Source organism: Euprymna scolopes, chromosome 22, assembly GCF_053919585.1.
Source record: "Euprymna scolopes isolate OS-2025 chromosome 22, ASM5391958v1, whole genome shotgun sequence".
NCBI lineage: Eukaryota > Metazoa > Mollusca > Cephalopoda > Sepiida > Sepiolidae > Euprymna > Euprymna scolopes.
In genome coordinates, this window is record NC_136503.1 from 82,992,518 (window position 1) to 83,010,054 (window position 17,537).

The following is a 17,537-nucleotide window of genomic DNA, read 5'->3' on the forward strand; positions in this document are numbered from 1 at the left end:
TACTATTTTTCCGGCTTATTGTCTATAGTAATAAGTGCTCGAAAATTCTCTGAACTACTTTGTTCGATTTATAAGATCACTAAAAGTAATCAATTACCCCCCCCCCAAAAAAAACAAAAAAAACAAAGGTAAATGTTCACTTTAACTACAACAGAACATCGACCAATAAAATTTGGATTTTTAAGGATTTTGGGGTTTGCATTACTATACACATAGATTCGAAAAAGTTGTCAAAAAACAAATGTATAACAAATAAATGTTATCAAAGGCAAGATAAGTTACTGTTCTACCTAACTGGCTATTTTTTAAAATGTTTTTATTTAATGTAAAATGTTTATTCGGCTCCAAATACACATAGTGCTTACCGATGTATTTGAAAAATACAAATGGTGGCAGACCGTGTTGAACACGTTAAGTTTGGGGAAAATGAATTAAGACTGAAAAAAAAAAAATACAAAATACTGTTAGGAATTCATTTAATATATGTTACCGTGACATAGGCTGACATATATTCGGTGGGTTTTTAACATTATGTTGTATAGTTTTTTAGTTTTAACTCATTTCCCCAAACTTAACGTGTTCAAAAAGTCCGCCGCCACTATGTGTTTTTCGAATCTAATAAACATTTAGGTAGAAAAGTAATTTATCTTGCTTTTTATAACATTTATTTGTTATATATTTGTGTTTTTTTTGTTTTTTTTTGACAACTTTTTCGAATATATGGGCAATGGGCATATATTCAAACCCGTTGCAAATTTACCGTTTGCATGGTATTAACTCCTGGACTCTCGCACTATTTTGCGTCATCTCACCGCATTTGTTTACGTTATTCTTACATGATGCGTTCGCACGCGCATGCACGTAGTAAAGTGACTTGTCACATCGCGGAGGAATTTTTGCAGACATTTGAAATAACAAGAAAGTTTCCAAAAATAAAAAAAAAATGTGGTTAATTTGTCTGTGTTACGTAGTTTGTTTATGCTTTTTAACGGATGTAAAAACTTAAGTTTTCACGAGCGGTTTACAACCCCCCCCCCCAATGTAAACAGAATTTTTTGTGAAAAATCAAACGGTTCTTCTGCTCGGTTTATGCCGGCGCGTTACTTACGGAAAAACGGATAATTAAACTACAGAAGCACCTGTTAAAAACTATCCAAGTTAGTTCTATAATTGAATGCCCCCCCCCCCAAAAAAAAGAACGCAAAACATAAAAACCGTTTGTGAAAACTTACTGACAACATTATTTTTTACTATTAAATGAGGTGAAAACTATTTTTTTTTTTAAATTTTATGTAAAGTATAGTATTTCATTGGTAAAATAAAATCGGTCATTAAAGTGGTGAAAAGGGAGATAAGTATGTCCTCTTTATTCGCAACCTTCAAGATGTTTACAGCTAAGATCCTTAATCGCCAAGGAAATGCAATTTCCCCTCATTTTCCGTAAAAAATACTTTTCACTTTAAATAAATTTTCTACTCGGATGAACTCCCGTACTTTTTTGATATATTACTATTTTCGACGTGATAATTAAGTAAGTACTGTTTCTTTTTAAGCTATATATTAAAAAAAAAATCGATTTGTCGTCTCTATCTTAACAAGCACCAAAGAGAAGGCTAATGTGATATGTAACACCAGTTCGTTAATACCACGTGACCTTACTTTTCCGAGATCAAAACGAGGCTAGAAATTTCGTACACATGCACATGATATTTGACCAACACAAACGTAACTTTTTTTCTTCACTGTTTGCTGACAGCTCAGTTGAATTCCTCTTTCGGCTGTTTACGTAAATATGCTTCGGTAAAAGTCGGTTATGTTTGCTTCAAATTCCGTAGAAGTATCCGATTTGATATTTGACAAAATAAAAAGTAGTTTAAAAAAAAAAAAAAAAAAAAATTGATTTGGTGAGAAAAAATTAGTAAAATGTTTGATGAATAAAAGAAAGTCTCCTCAAATTTAAAAGAAAAATTCACAATGAAAGAACGCTACAAGAAGACTGCAGATGATAAGCTTGTAAAATTTCGAAAACGCTACAGCGGGCGAGGAAGCCCGCAGCATACTAAAGGCCGGAAAATTTGCATGCAAGGGGCGTAAATCGACGGCGCATCGTATGATGCCTTTGTTTTTGTCGACTCCACTGCGGTCATCATTTCGTGTCACGTGCCAAAGGTGGTTGTTTTGTTTGAAATGGCCGATGGTGAAGTTTTTTAGTTGAAGTTGCTGTTCGTTGTTCTGGTATAAGGTCGAGCCAAGGGATAAAAGGCAGGTGTTGGTACGGTTGGCTAAATCCGTCGGGCAGAAGGTTTTCACAGAAAGTTCCCGGTACCAAGAGACATTACCCTTTGATATCAGATGGATCGATTCTTTGCCGATTTCTTGCGGTAAGGAAAGTCTTCAAGAAAAAGAAGAGAATAACAATAAGAAAAAAAAAAATTGTGGCATTTTGCAAATGTCTATAAAAAAAAAGACATATATATATATATATATATATATATATATATATATATATCAAATAAATGTTACCAAAGGCAAAATAAGTTATTTTTCTACTTATCTGGAGAAGATTTTTTGTGTGTTTTACCTTATTATCCTTATTATTATTATTTACTTTGTAACAGAAATAGTATCGATTCTTAATTGAGATTTAAAAAAAAAACAGTATTTTGCTTAATTTTCGATTTTTGAGCGATTATCAAGACTACCCAGATGATCGTTCAATGTCAGCCATTTTTTTCTTGTTCTAACAAGACTTGCCACTACCTTTGCTTTTAAGTAAATAAACTCTTTAAAATAAGTTAAAACATACAAAAAAGAACTTATCCAAGTAGGAAAAGAGTCATCTTGCCTTTGGTAACATTTATTTGCTGTATATTTGTTCTTTTGACCACTTTTTCATTTTGTTGTCATAACTGCAAAATAGCCAAACATAAAAGAATATATGGTTTGAGGGTGGGTATTTATTCCTTAAGTGTCACTCGCTCTCATTGCATATAATAGCATTTTCCTTGATTGAATAGCACTTAGATTTTGATTTTCTCGAAAAAGCAAAGAAAAACATTTATTTCAACTTTCTTTAGATGTAAAAAAACTACCATAGTTACTCCGCCATAGATGCTACAATAATAATACATTTCATAATAAATTACTATAGTAATCCCGCCATGCAACGCTTTCATAACACCATTTATAACAAGGTACGTCCAACATAATGGATAGTCACAAACTGAAACAAATTAAAATATTCGACGATGGAATGAAGTAATGCAGTTTCTACCTTTATACAAAGTATATATGCTTGTGTTATGTTGATTAATTTTTTAGATAAGATGTGAATGCTTGTGTTATGTTGATCAATCAAACTATTATTCTCATCTTGGGCGTTATTAGCACAACGTTTCGGTCGCGGCAACCTGCAACCTTCTTCCAGTGCTGAAAATATGCTTTTTCTTTACTAAGGAAATGTGACTCTGTATTACAAGAATTCGAACCGTGGGTTTGAGGGTGGGTCATAGATCATAAAGAAGATTCAATCTTCAGGGGTCACTAAGATATTTTTAAAGGCTTTCCTATGACTCAATTTTTCGGGATATCTATACTAATTGTTAATATTAGTGAAAAAATGTTTTACGAAACAGAGGGTCGGTACCCATGTGCATTAAAAAAAAAAAAAAAAACTAAAAAAAAAAAAAATACGCATGGGTATCGATCCTCTGTATGAGAGTAATCATGTTTTCAGGCAACTGTTTCTTTTCTTTTTTCTTTTTTCGATGCTTTGCTATGCTAGTTTCCGTAGAATAAATCGGAGTTAATTCCAGAGTTGTTCTGTTTGTTCAAATGTGCAATCGTCATTGCTCACAGAAATCACTGTTTCAATCGCTTTCAACGAAATAGATGTGTAGTGATTTAATCGCAAATTGACTCTTACAAACGTCAAAAAGTAAATGGTTATAATTGCATACGGCATAATCGCGTTAACACACCGACTGTTGTCAGATCACCGAAGTTAAGCAATGTTGAACTTGGTTAGTACCAGATGGGTGACCATTTGTGAATTCTAGGCATTGTATGTGCTCTCCGCTTATCTCGGCATTTGTTTCCAGTCGTCCTGTACAAACACTTCACTTGCCACTGGTATTTAACAATGTTGACGCAGGAGAGGTGTGGTTGGAGGTTGCGCACCTTCTGCCACAAAAATTTCACGCGCAGACACCCCTACGTGACTATTAAAGGCTGAAGGAGCCTGTATAATTGAATACATTTTTCTTCTCCGCTTCGTTGGAATTCAATTTCCTCCTCACTCCTCAAATCAAACAAATTTTGAACATGCACGTATGACCTCCAAAGTATTTTCAATCACTGGAAATCTTTTCAAACCTAAAAATAACACCTATACGCGAATATAGTAAGCCAGTGTGAACGTAGAATTTCCTATAACACCTAGTCAAGAAAATCGATTTGGAAGATCCTCCAACAGCCGGCTGAATGGAAGGAATTTGACAATGTCTACTCAACACCTCGCCTCGGCCTTTGCAAGGAAGGCAATACGGAAAACAACAATTTCCGTATCTAACCTTTGTCAGCTTGCGTACAACTATACACATACTAATAAGAACAAAGGGTAAACACACACAATGTCACGCTGCCAACTACTCAAATACGCACATATTCACATATTGAACATTTTGATTTATGAGTACTATTCACTGAACTTCTTGGCTATACACAAAGAGGCTTCAAGATGCACGCCACCGGTGCACTGAAACCAAAGCCATATTTTATAAAGGTTAAAGAAAATGCAAAAGCGTTCTATGCTCAATATATTAAATCTAGAGTATCTGGCATATCGTTACTGCTGCTTCATGTTTACGTAAAATAACGCATGAATCAATAAAGATAAAAATAGAATAAGAACAAAAAAAAAAAAAAATCAGGAAAGATTTTTTAACAAAAGGGAAAGAAAAACTACGGTCATTCTAAGGATCTAACTCCCGATTTTTTTTAAAAAGCTCAGATACAACAACGAACTGTCTGCCATGGCAAGTCTACGCTATAAAAAGAAAAACAAAAAGATTGCAATTTCCTAATTTAATGGAAGAATTAACTGAAATTATTCATGTTAAAAAATAACTAAATTTTATTTAGACATACGTACCCGTTTACGAAAGAAATCTGGGGTACCCAAATCAGATCCTGATCGACAATGACTTTCAGGATGTTATTCGGGTACCAAGCAAGACGATGGTCAGACCAACTCTGCAAAATAATAAACGAAAGCGTCAAATATATCAAGGAAAAAATATAAACGTTTCCATCATTGTATTAGGTCAATGCAAAAGTTTTTGCCGATTTAAAATCTCATCTTGAAAAGCCGACTTTCTTTGCTGCACTCTTGACAATGTCTTCAATGTATTTGTTCAAATTCATGTTGTTTATGTAGAGTTTGAAGGATGGGCTTCGTTAATTTGTCATCTTTTATTTGTTAACCGTGTTTTCGAATCTTTCTGCATTTACCCCCCTCCCCCTCATTCTTTTCACTCACTTTATACTCTTCTACTCTTTTTCTTTACAAAAGAAATTCAGGTCACTGCAAATGTTTTAGCCGATTTAAAATTTCATCCTAGAAAAAGACAAAAAAACTGTGCCTTTGACAATCTTTATTTTTAACAATAACTAGCATTGGTGTCCGGCGTTGCCCGGGTGTTTGGAGGTGTATGCTGAGCAAAAAAAAAAAAAGAAAAACAAAAAAACAAGAGAACAAAAAAGGGTCAATTTTTTAAACTTTGACCCCTATTATGACCCCTTAAAGTTTATTGTTTTCGGCTCAAATCAAGTTAATAAGTTAGATCCATGTCCAAGGAACACATATCTAAAATTTCAAGTGTTTAGACCCAAAATTGTCGGAGGAGTTTGGTAGAATTCTCAAAGGTCAAATCGTTGAACTTTGACCACTTAATAGCCAAATTTCTAGTATATCAAATTTCGAGTCTGTAGACTAAATATTGACAGAGTTATTGCGTAGGGAAATGTACACAGACAGACAGACAGACAGACAGACAGACACCCAAACATGTTCACTTTTATAGATATACTAGCATTTCAGCCCGGCGTTGCCCGGGTGTTTGGATGTGTACGTTGAACAAAAAAGAAGTGGTAGTAGGAAGGCAGGCTCGAACCCGTACCGCAAAGGAGGAAAAGAACGGGGTAAAACCTAACGTTTATGTTGTTACGACCACCGCCAAACCGGAAGCGACATTTTTTTAAATTAAGGCTAGACAATCTAAAGGATAGGATAACTTTCATAAATATCGGCGAAAAAAGTGACCCCCCCCTGTAGAAAAGTGCCTAGTTGAAGAGGAAAATATTAATGTTTTTAGCCAATTTTTCGATATTTGTCGTATGAAAGGTCGAACTTTAAAACGATACTGATCTTGGTAAAATCTGTCGCCTCTATTGAAAGTTTAAGGCAGACATGCAAACAGACATAAATACATACATTTATATATTGGTAACTAAAAATTTTCGACCCAAACTGATGAAAAAGCTTGCCCTATCTCTGAATACCCTTTGTGTAAAATTTCAAATATTTAGACCAGAAATTGTCTGAGTAATTTGGAAGAGACCACAGAGGTCAAATGTTTTTTAAAACTTTGACCCATATTATGACCCCTTAAAATTTATTGTTTTGAGCTAAAATCAAGTTATTAAGTTAGATCCATGTTCAAAGAACCTATATCTAAACTTTCAAGTGTTTAGACCCAAAATTGTCGGAGGAGTTTGGTAGAGTTCTCAAAGGTCAAATCGTTGAACTTTGACCCCTTAATCGCCAAATTTCTGGCCAAAAGCGGATCATATCGATTTTCCCAAACCTCAGTACCCTGTATATCAAATTCCGAATCTGTAGACTAAAAATTTACAGAGTTATTGCGTAGGGAAATGCACACAGACACACAGACACGTTCACTTTTATAGATATATAGGTAGATATATAGAGAGATTAAACAAAAATATATAAGTATACATAAATATATATGGAAACAATTTTGTGGTTACTATAACCTTTTTACGCAAATATTACGCAAGTATAAATCATGTAGATTATCTACATGAATATAATTACACGTAATAGTTAACTATAGATGATCATCCCATAAGAAAACCGAAAAAAACTAATAGGTAATTAATTAAAATGAATGTTTAAAAGAATATGCAAATTAGCTAGATCTTTTGCAGATGAATGCAATTGCACGATCTATATATAAGAAAATTGTATTTTCTTTTTAAATAAATAGGAAAGAGGTTTTCTTTTAATATGAATATCAATGCACACAAAAGAAAAACAAATTTATAGGAGTATGGATGACCTTTTGCTCATTATGAAATGATTCCATCTATCGACGAGCTTATAAATGTCTCATTTGTAAAATTATTTAAGTTTTGATATGAAATGTGAACCTAACTCATATTCAATCTCCTCTCGTGATATTAACCTAAATTCATCTAAATGCGTGTGCATATATATATATATATATATATATATATATATATATCGTTAGAATTCAAAATATTGGACAGTTAAAGGCGCGTTTATTCATTTTTATTTACTGTTTAATTTTTAATTTTTCGTTTATATGTGTATATGTACTGTGTGCATTTGTGTGTGTGTGTTTGTGTGTGTGTGCGCGCGCGTACTTATATGTGTATATATTCAAAACTGACGTGGCACCTTCTCATTGGCTATACCTCCTTCTCCTCATCCTTCCTTTTCTTTTCCCCTTTTCCCCGTGTATACTCATCACTTTCACTACAACGATGAAGACTGAAGGATCGATCGAAAATTATGTAATTGTAAAAAAAGTTTTTACATTTTTTTTCATAATATTATTTTGTATTCCTGCACGTCACCAATTGGAAACGAATAAAGAAAAGTAATAAGCTTTTATACTTTTCGTATTCTTTTTTATACATTTCCATTTATTTATATATATATATATATATATATATATATATATGTGTGTGTGTGTGTGTGTGTGTGTGTGTGTGTGTGTGTGTGTGTGTGTGTGTGTGTGTGAATCGCTTTATTGCAGATTAGTAAAATGTCTATATTTCACTAAATATACGTCACAAAAAAAATTAAAATTGTATCATCGAAATACTGCTTTAAGGTTAGTAATTTACCAAAATTTTATTGAATTTCATGCGATATTCACGAAGTTATGACATTTTATTTATTATCAAGGAATTTATACTGTCCACCGCTTTATTACAATGTCAAAAAATGGCGATTGAAGGTTATCGAAAAACAAAAGATTGTTGCTGAACTCGCAGAAGGATTAAAGATTTAGCCACAGAGTTGGAAAGGGACCCAAGAACTTTGACTTCATTCATAAACAACCCCAACACCAAATCCTGAAGGAATAAGGGCACCAGGAGAAACCATTCAGATCATGATATTCGAAAAATTCGTAAGGAAGTCAACCGAAACCCAAACAGTACCAGTGCTTCCATTTTTACAAAAGCTTGAATCGCTCCAATCGATGATACAATTTTAATTTTTTTGTGACGTATATTTAGTGAAATATTGATATTTTACTAATCTGCAATAAAGCGATTAATATAAAGCAGAATGTCTGTATATATATATATATATATATATATATATATATATATATATATATATATATATATATATATATATATATACAGACACTACTTCATTTACTCACACAAATTTAATATACGAAAGTATAGATTTATGCGTAAACTTTAAGTATTTACTTCAAAAGTGCTCAATACGTAGGTAGAGCTAGTTAGTAATTTATAAAATATATATGGCGATTAAGCTGCACTGAATATTCTGCGTTTCATCCACTGTAGGATTCGTCAGGCATATATATATGTCTGTATATATATATATATATATATATATATATATATATATATATATATATATATATATAAATTTTCGTATATTAATTTATGTGATTAAATGAAGTAGTCATATATATATATATATATATATATGATTACTTCATTTAATCACATAAATTAATATACGAAAATTTATGCGTAAACTTTAAGTATTTACTTCAACAGTGCTCAATACGTAGGTTGAGCTAGGTAGTAAGTTATAAAATATATATGGCATTTAAGCTACACAGAATATTCGGCGTTTCATCCACACTAGGATTTATCAGGCATAATACTATATATATATATATATATATATATATATATATATATATATATATATATATATATATATATATATATATAATTATTTCCACAGAAAGCCAACCAACCGGAAGTCCAAGACTTCTGGTTTGTTGGATTTCTTGACTCTTGTGAGCTACGCCGTTGTCTGACTGTGGAAATAATTATATATTCTCTCACATTCTGAATATATATATATATAATATAAAGCTCTGTGTGTGTGTGTGTGTGTGTGTGTGTGTGTGTGTGTGTGTGTGTGTGTGTGTGTGTGTGTGTGTGGTCAGGAATAGGCTCCTATATGGTTGACTATTTTGAAAAACTGATTACATATAATGATAGAAGATGTATCGAGACACAGGAATGGGTATGTTTGATCTGGCAAAACGGTGGTTCATTAAGATTGTGGGGTCTGCGTTTGCACCTGCTCCAAAAAGTATGGAAATAAAAAATTAAAAAAAAAAAAAAAAAACGTTTACTAGTGTTTTTGATATAGATGCACATAAGAATACTTTGATAAGTATGTTTTAACTTAAATAGGGATGATATAATAAAATTGTGGAGTATACGTTCGCGCCTGGCCTCCATAGAATGGAAATAGGCACAAACTTTAATAAAGACATTTCATATCTATCTGCGTAAGTATACTTTGATAATTATGTTTCAGTTTGAAGAAATATGGTATAATAAAATTATAGGGTGTTCGTTCGCACTTGACCTCCATAGAATGGAAATATGTCACAAAGTTTAACAAGTTTTTTTTAATATAGATCCACAGAATATTGTGATAAGTGTTTCAGTGCGAACAGGTATGGTATAATAAAGTATGGGGTTTATCTATTTTATTTTTACTTTCATCATATTTTGCTTTGGTTTTGATACTCCCAAATTCGAAGCTATCTCTTTACAACCCTTCCTTTTCATAACCTATCATACTTTCATAAATCAGAGTCAATTTTCTGTAGCCTGTTTTTGAACCCAGTCAACGACGGGTACTTTTGCTAGTATATATATATATATATATATATATATATATATATATATATATATATATATATATATATATATATATACGCATTTAGATGACTTTAGGTTTACATCACACGAGGAGATTGAATATCAGTTGCATATATATATATATATATATATATATATATATATATATATATATATATATATATATAATTAGTATTTGTGAAATATGAATCTAACTCATGTTCAATCTCCTCACGTGACGCGAGCCTAAGGCCATCTAAGTGCGTTTATATATATATATATATATATATATATATATATATATATATATATATATATATATATATATATATATATATATATATATATATGCTAATGCAGTTGATGTTTGCACAGTCAGATAAAATCATGATAATAAATTTAGGCCACTTGAAAATCTTTAAAAAGAAATTTTTAAATTAAATGTTTGGAATGTAGCTTTTTTTTTTATGTAACCTTAAGTGGAGGGTGTTTAAAATCTATCCTTTAAAAAGATTTTCAAGTGGTCTTAAATGTTTGATTAGGAGCGTGAGTTAGATTTATATTTAATAAATATCGATTATATATATATATATATATATATATATATATATATATATATATATATATATATATATATACGTTTTATTTTTATTACCGTATCTTTCTGTTAAGTTACATTATTGTTTCAGCTAATTGCATGTAGCTGAAACAATAATGTAATTTAACAGAAAGATACGGTAATAAAAAATAAAACGCATATCAGCTCTACAACGGTATTGAGCACTTTCTTCAGTTTTTATTAATTACCATTTCCACTAATATATATATATATATATATATATATATATATATATATATATATACATATATATATATATATATATATATATATATATTCTCGTTATTTTGATTAAGTTTGGTGACGAATAGTTTGATTATGGAGACGCAAGGTTGTACACAAACATACGTATGTTGTTCCAAAAGTAAGGCCTCCTATATTTTTAACTAAAAAAATATAACATTGACGAGAATATTACCATAAAATCGAACGACCTTTTGTGCTCCAGAATTTATTTTTCTAAATAGTCACCACTATCTCCAATGCACTTTTGCCAGCCTTTGTTCATGCCTTGGTTGTAAAAGTCAGGGACATGCTTTGTTACTCACAACTATGTCGCCGCTCTGAAATCGACGGATCCATCTCCTAACTGCGCTAACATCAACTGCATTAGCTTCGTAAACGTTTAACAGGCGCCAGTGAATATTGATCGGTTCAATTTTTCTGCATTCAATGGCGCATCTCTGCTTCTGACGCACGTCCATGGCAGGAGTTGCTTTCTTAGAGCCTCACACCGTCAATATCTACAACAGAGAGATATAACTTTCAGGTCATGGATGCACAAATTCAGTCATCATAAAAATGCAATTTATGTGCTTGAATGCTATTTTCACAACGTTTCACTCGATGTAACCGTCGACCTTCTTCTGGTGTATCTTGTCGAACTCGGGAATCATTCTGTCGAACTCGGGAATTTTTCTGTCGAACTCGGAAATATTTCTGTCAAACTCGTGAATCTTTCTGTCGAACTCGGAAATCTTTCTGTCGAACTCGGAAATCTTTCTGACAAACTCGGGAATCTGCACGGAATTTCGAACGGAACCATTTGTTTTATCCACGAGGGGTAGCATGCTCTGTTTCCGTCAACCATTAGAGGTTAAAAGTCCTAAGTAATTCATAATTATATTTTGAGTGTCGCTTGCACTGATGATTGGATTCCTCTTCCTCCAAAAACGTACAACGTACAACTAAATTTTGTCAAGTACTTTATCGACTGTGCCTTGGGTTATTGTAAAAATTTATAAATTGTATGACTATTTGAAAATTGTATAAACATCATTATACAGGATAGTCGCTAGAAAAGCGGGAAATTTTATTTTGTTAAAATTTTATTGCGTCTGATTTATTTGCTTCTTCAATCTTGATTCTCAAAATTAGGGATGGCGACAGTCTTTTACAGGCATAGGATTATTCTTTTCAAAAATGAAAATCCGATTTGGGGACAGACAAAATAACTAGTTGCGTTACCAATTTTTTTTAACGATTATAAAGCATCACTTTGATAATATTGTAAAAAATTTGAAACGAAAATGTCTTAAAGCAGTTGTTACTTGTCAAAAAGGAACGAGTTCAAAAACCAAAAAGAAAAAACAATTCCTCGCCTTTGTAAAAATATATTACCGTTTGAGAAATTTCCCGTTTTTCTAGTGACCACAATGTATTTGTACCATTCTTTTTTTGTCTACATAAAATGCTTACCAAATTTAGGCTGATCAAAGAATGCAGAATTTGTTCTTGGATGTTGAATGAATAAATAAATTTCAGCCTAAGGTCAGCCGAGACGATAACCGGTATTGAGTGATTGGACGGAGGTCGAACTCGAGAGTCGTATTTTCGAATGATGGTGCTGTAGATTTGGGCCGCTTCTTCGTACGATCCAAGTTCACCACGATTTAATTGACCAGCCGATGCTGACGAACTGAAAACAGAAAACAAATTAAATATTATATTAAATTTAATTGACCAGTCGATGCTGACGAACTGAAAACAGAAAACAAATTAAATATTATATTAAATTTAATTGACAAGCCGATGCGTACGAACTGAAAACAGAAAACAAATTAAATATTATATTAAATTTAATTGACAAGCCGATGCGTACGAACTGAAAACAGAAAACAAATTAAATATTATATTAAATTTAATTGACCAGTCGATGCTGACGAACTGAAAACAGACAACAAATTAAATATTACATTAAATTTAATTGACCAGTCGATGCTGACGAACTGAAAACAGACAACAAATTAAATATTACATTAAATTTAATTGACAAGCCGATGCTGACGAACTGAAAACAGACAACAAATTAAATATTACATTAAATTTAATTGACCAGTCGATGCTGACGAGCTGAAAACAGACAACAAATTAAATATTACATTAAATTAATTGACAAGCCGATGCTGACGAACTGAAAACAGAAAACAAATTAAATATTACATTAAATTTAATTGACCAGCCGATGCTGACGAACTGAAAACAGAAAACAAATTAAATATTATATTAAATTTAATTGACAAGCCGATGCTGACGAACTGAAAACAGAAAACAAATTAAATATTACATTAAATTTAATTGACAAGCCGATGCTGACGAACTGAAAACAGAAAACAAATTAAATATTACATTAAATTTAATTGACCAGCCGATGCTGACGAACTGAAAACAGAAAACAAATTAAATATTACATTAAATTTAATTGACCAGTCGATGCTGACGAACTGAAAACAGAAAACAAATTAAATATTACATTAAATTTAATTGACCAGCCGATGCTGACGAACTGAAAACAGAAAACAAATTAAATATTACATTAAATTTAATTGACAAGTCGATGCTGACGAGCTGAAAACAGACAACAAATTAAATATTACATTAAATTAATTGACAAGCCGATGCTGACGAACTGAAAACAGAAAACAAATTAAATATTACATTAAATTTAATTGACCAGCCGATGCTGACGAACTGAAAACAGAAAACAAATTAAATATTACATTAAATTTAATTGACAAGCCGATGCTGACGAACTGAAAACAGAAAACAAATTAAATATTACATTAAATTTAATTGACAAGCCGATGCTGACGAACTGAAAACAGAAAACAAATTAAATATTACATTAAATTTAATTGACAAGCCGATGCTGACGAACTGAAAACAGAAAACAAATTAAATATTACATTAAATTTAATTGACCAGCCGATGCTGACGAACTGAAAACAGAAAACAAATTAAATATTACATTAAATTTAATTGACCAGTCGATGCTGACGAACTGAAAACAGAAAACAAATTAAATATTACATTAAATTTAATTGACCAGCCGATGCTGACGAACTGAAAACAGAAAACAAATTAAATATTACATTAAATTTAATTGACAAGTCGATGCTGACGAGCTGAAAACAGACAACAAATTAAATATTACATTAAATTAATTGACAAGCCGATGCTGACGAACTGAAAACAGAAAACAAATTAAATATTACATTAAATTTAATTGACCAGCCGATGCTGACGAACTGAAAACAGAAAACAAATTAAATATTACATTAAATTTAATTGACAAGCCGATGCTGACGAACTGAAAACAGAAAACAAATTAAATATTACATTAAATTTAATTGACCAGCCGATGCTGACGAACTGAAAACAGAAAACAAATTAAATATTACATTAAATTTAATTGACAAGCCGATGCTGACGAACTGAAAACAGAAAACAAATTAAATATTACATTAAATTTAATTGACCAGCCGATGCTGACGAACTGAAAACAGAAAACAAATTAAATATTACATTAAATTTAATTGACCAGTCGATGCTGACGAACTGAAAACAGAAAACAAATTAAATATTACATTAAATTTAATTGACCAGCCGATGCTGACGAACTGAAAACAGAAAACAAATTAAATATTACATTAAATTTAATTGACAAGTCGATGCTGACGAGCTGAAAACAGACAACAAATTAAATATTACATTAAATTAATTGACAAGCCGATGCTGACGAACTGAAAACAGAAAACAAATTAAATATTACATTAAATTTAATTGACCAGCCGATGCTGACGAACTGAAAACAGAAAACAAATTAAATATTACATTAAATTTAATTGACAAGCCGATGCTGACGAACTGAAAACAGAAAACAAATTAAATATTACATTAAATTTAATTGACAAGCCGATGCTGACGAACTGAAAACAGAAAACAAATTAAATATTACATTAAATTTAATTGACCAGCCGATGCTGACGAACTGAAAACAGAAAACAAATTAAATATTACATTAAATTTAATTGACAAGTCGATGCTGACGAGCTGAAAACAGAAAACAAATTAAATATTACATTAAATTTAATTGACAAGTCGATGCTGACGAGCTGAAAACAGACAACAAATTAAATATTACATTAAATTAATTGACAAGCCGATGCTGACGAACTGAAAACAGAAAACAAATTAAATATTACATTAAATTTAATTGACCAGCCGATGCTGACGAACTGAAAACAGAAAACAAATTAAATATTACATTAAATTTAATTGACAAGCCGATGCTGACGAACTGAAAACAGAAAACAAATTAAATATTACATTAAATTTAATTGACCAGCCGATGCTGACGAACTGAAAACAGAAAACAAATTAAATATTACATTAAATTTAATTGACAAGCCGATGCTGACGAACTGAAAACAGAAAACAAATTAAATATTACATTAAATTTAATTGACCAGCCGATGCTGACGAACTGAAAACAGAAAACAAATTAAATATTACATTAAATTTAATTGACCAGTCGATGCTGACGAACTGAAAACAGAAAACAAATTAAATATTACATTAAATTTAATTGACCAGCCGATGCTGACGAACTGAAAACAGAAAACAAATTAAATATTACATTAAATTTAATTGACAAGTCGATGCTGACGAGCTGAAAACAGACAACAAATTAAATATTACATTAAATTAATTGACAAGCCGATGCTGACGAACTGAAAACAGAAAACAAATTAAATATTACATTAAATTTAATTGACCAGCCGATGCTGACGAACTGAAAACAGAAAACAAATTAAATATTACATTAAATTTAATTGACAAGCCGATGCTGACGAACTGAAAACAGAAAACAAATTAAATATTACATTAAATTTAATTGACAAGCCGATGCTGACGAACTGAAAACAGAAAACAAATTAAATATTACATTAAATTTAATTGACCAGCCGATGCTGACGAACTGAAAACAGAAAACAAATTAAATATTACATTAAATTTAATTGACAAGTCGATGCTGACGAGCTGAAAACAGACAACAAATTAAATATTACATTAAATTAATTGACAAGCCGATGCTGACGAACTGAAAACAGAAAACAAATTAAATATTACATTAAATTTAATTGACCAGCCGATGCTGACGAACTGAAAACAGAAAACAAATTAAATATTACATTAAATTTAATTGACAAGCCGATGCTGACGAACTGAAAACAGAAAACAAATTAAATATTACATTAAATTTAATTGACAAGCCGATGCTGACGAACTGAAAACAGAAAACAAATTAAATATTACATTAAATTTAATTGACAAGCCGATGCTGACGAACTGAAAACAGAAAACAAATTAAATATTACATTAAATTTAATTGACCAGCCGATGCTGACGAACTGAAAACAGAAAACAAATTAAATATTACATTAAATTTAATTGACCAGTCGATGCTGACGAACTGAAAACAGAAAACAAATTAAATATTACATTAAATTTAATTGACCAGCCGATGCTGACGAACTGAAAACAGAAAACAAATTAAATATTACATTAAATTTAATTGACAAGTCGATGCTGACGAGCTGAAAACAGACAACAAATTAAATATTACATTAAATTAATTGACAAGCCGATGCTGACGAACTGAAAACAGAAAACAAATTAAATATTACATTAAATTTAATTGACCAGCCGATGCTGACGAACTGAAAACAGAAAACAAATTAAATATTACATTAAATTTAATTGACAAGCAGATGCTGACGAACTGAAAACAGAAAACAAATTAAATATTACATTAAATTTAATTGACCAGCCGATGCTGACGAACTGAAAACAGAAAACAAATTAAATATTACATTAAATTAATTGACCAGCCGATGCTGACGAACTGAAAACAGAAAACAAATTAAATATTACATTAAATTAATTGACAAGCCGATGCTGACGAACTGAAAACAGAAAACAAATTAAATATTACATTAAATTTAATTGACCAGCCGATGCTGACGAACTGAAAACAGAAAACAAATTAAATATTACATTAAATTTAATTGACCAGTCGATGCTGACGAACTGAAAACAGAAAACAAATTAAATATTACATTAAATTAATTGACAAGCCGATGCTGACGAACTGAAAACAGAAAACAAATTAAATATTACATTAAATTTAATTGACAAGCCGATGCTGACGAACTGAAAACAGAAAACAAATTAAATATTACATTAAATTTAATTGACCAGCCGATGCTGACGAACTGAAAACAGAAAACAAATTAAATATTACATTAAATTTAATTGACCAGTCGATGCTGACGAACTGAAAACAGAAAACAAATTAAATATTACATTAAATTTAATTGACCAGCCGATGCTGACGAACTGAAAACAGAAAACAAATTAAATATTACATTAA

The 17,537-nt window shown here is 31.0% G+C and overlaps 1 protein-coding gene across 1 annotated transcript in view; it reads right to left on the reverse strand.

Annotated features, from left to right (window-relative positions):
- Window positions 1-1,297: 1,297 nt before the first annotated feature.
- LOC145243517 (acetylcholine receptor subunit alpha-like 2) overlaps window positions 1,298-17,537 on the reverse strand; it is a 180,441-nt gene continuing 164,201 nt past the window's right edge. Inside the window, exons 2-4 of the mRNA XM_080106483.1 lie at window positions 12,521-12,740; window positions 5,153-5,253; window positions 1,298-2,392 (exon numbers count right to left, since the gene is read on the reverse strand). Of these exons, the coding sequence (XP_079962609.1) occupies window positions 1,957-2,392; window positions 5,153-5,253; window positions 12,521-12,740 (757 nt within the window). The 3' untranslated portion in view covers window positions 1,298-1,956. The remainder of the gene's footprint in view (window positions 2,393-5,152; window positions 5,254-12,520; window positions 12,741-17,537) is intronic.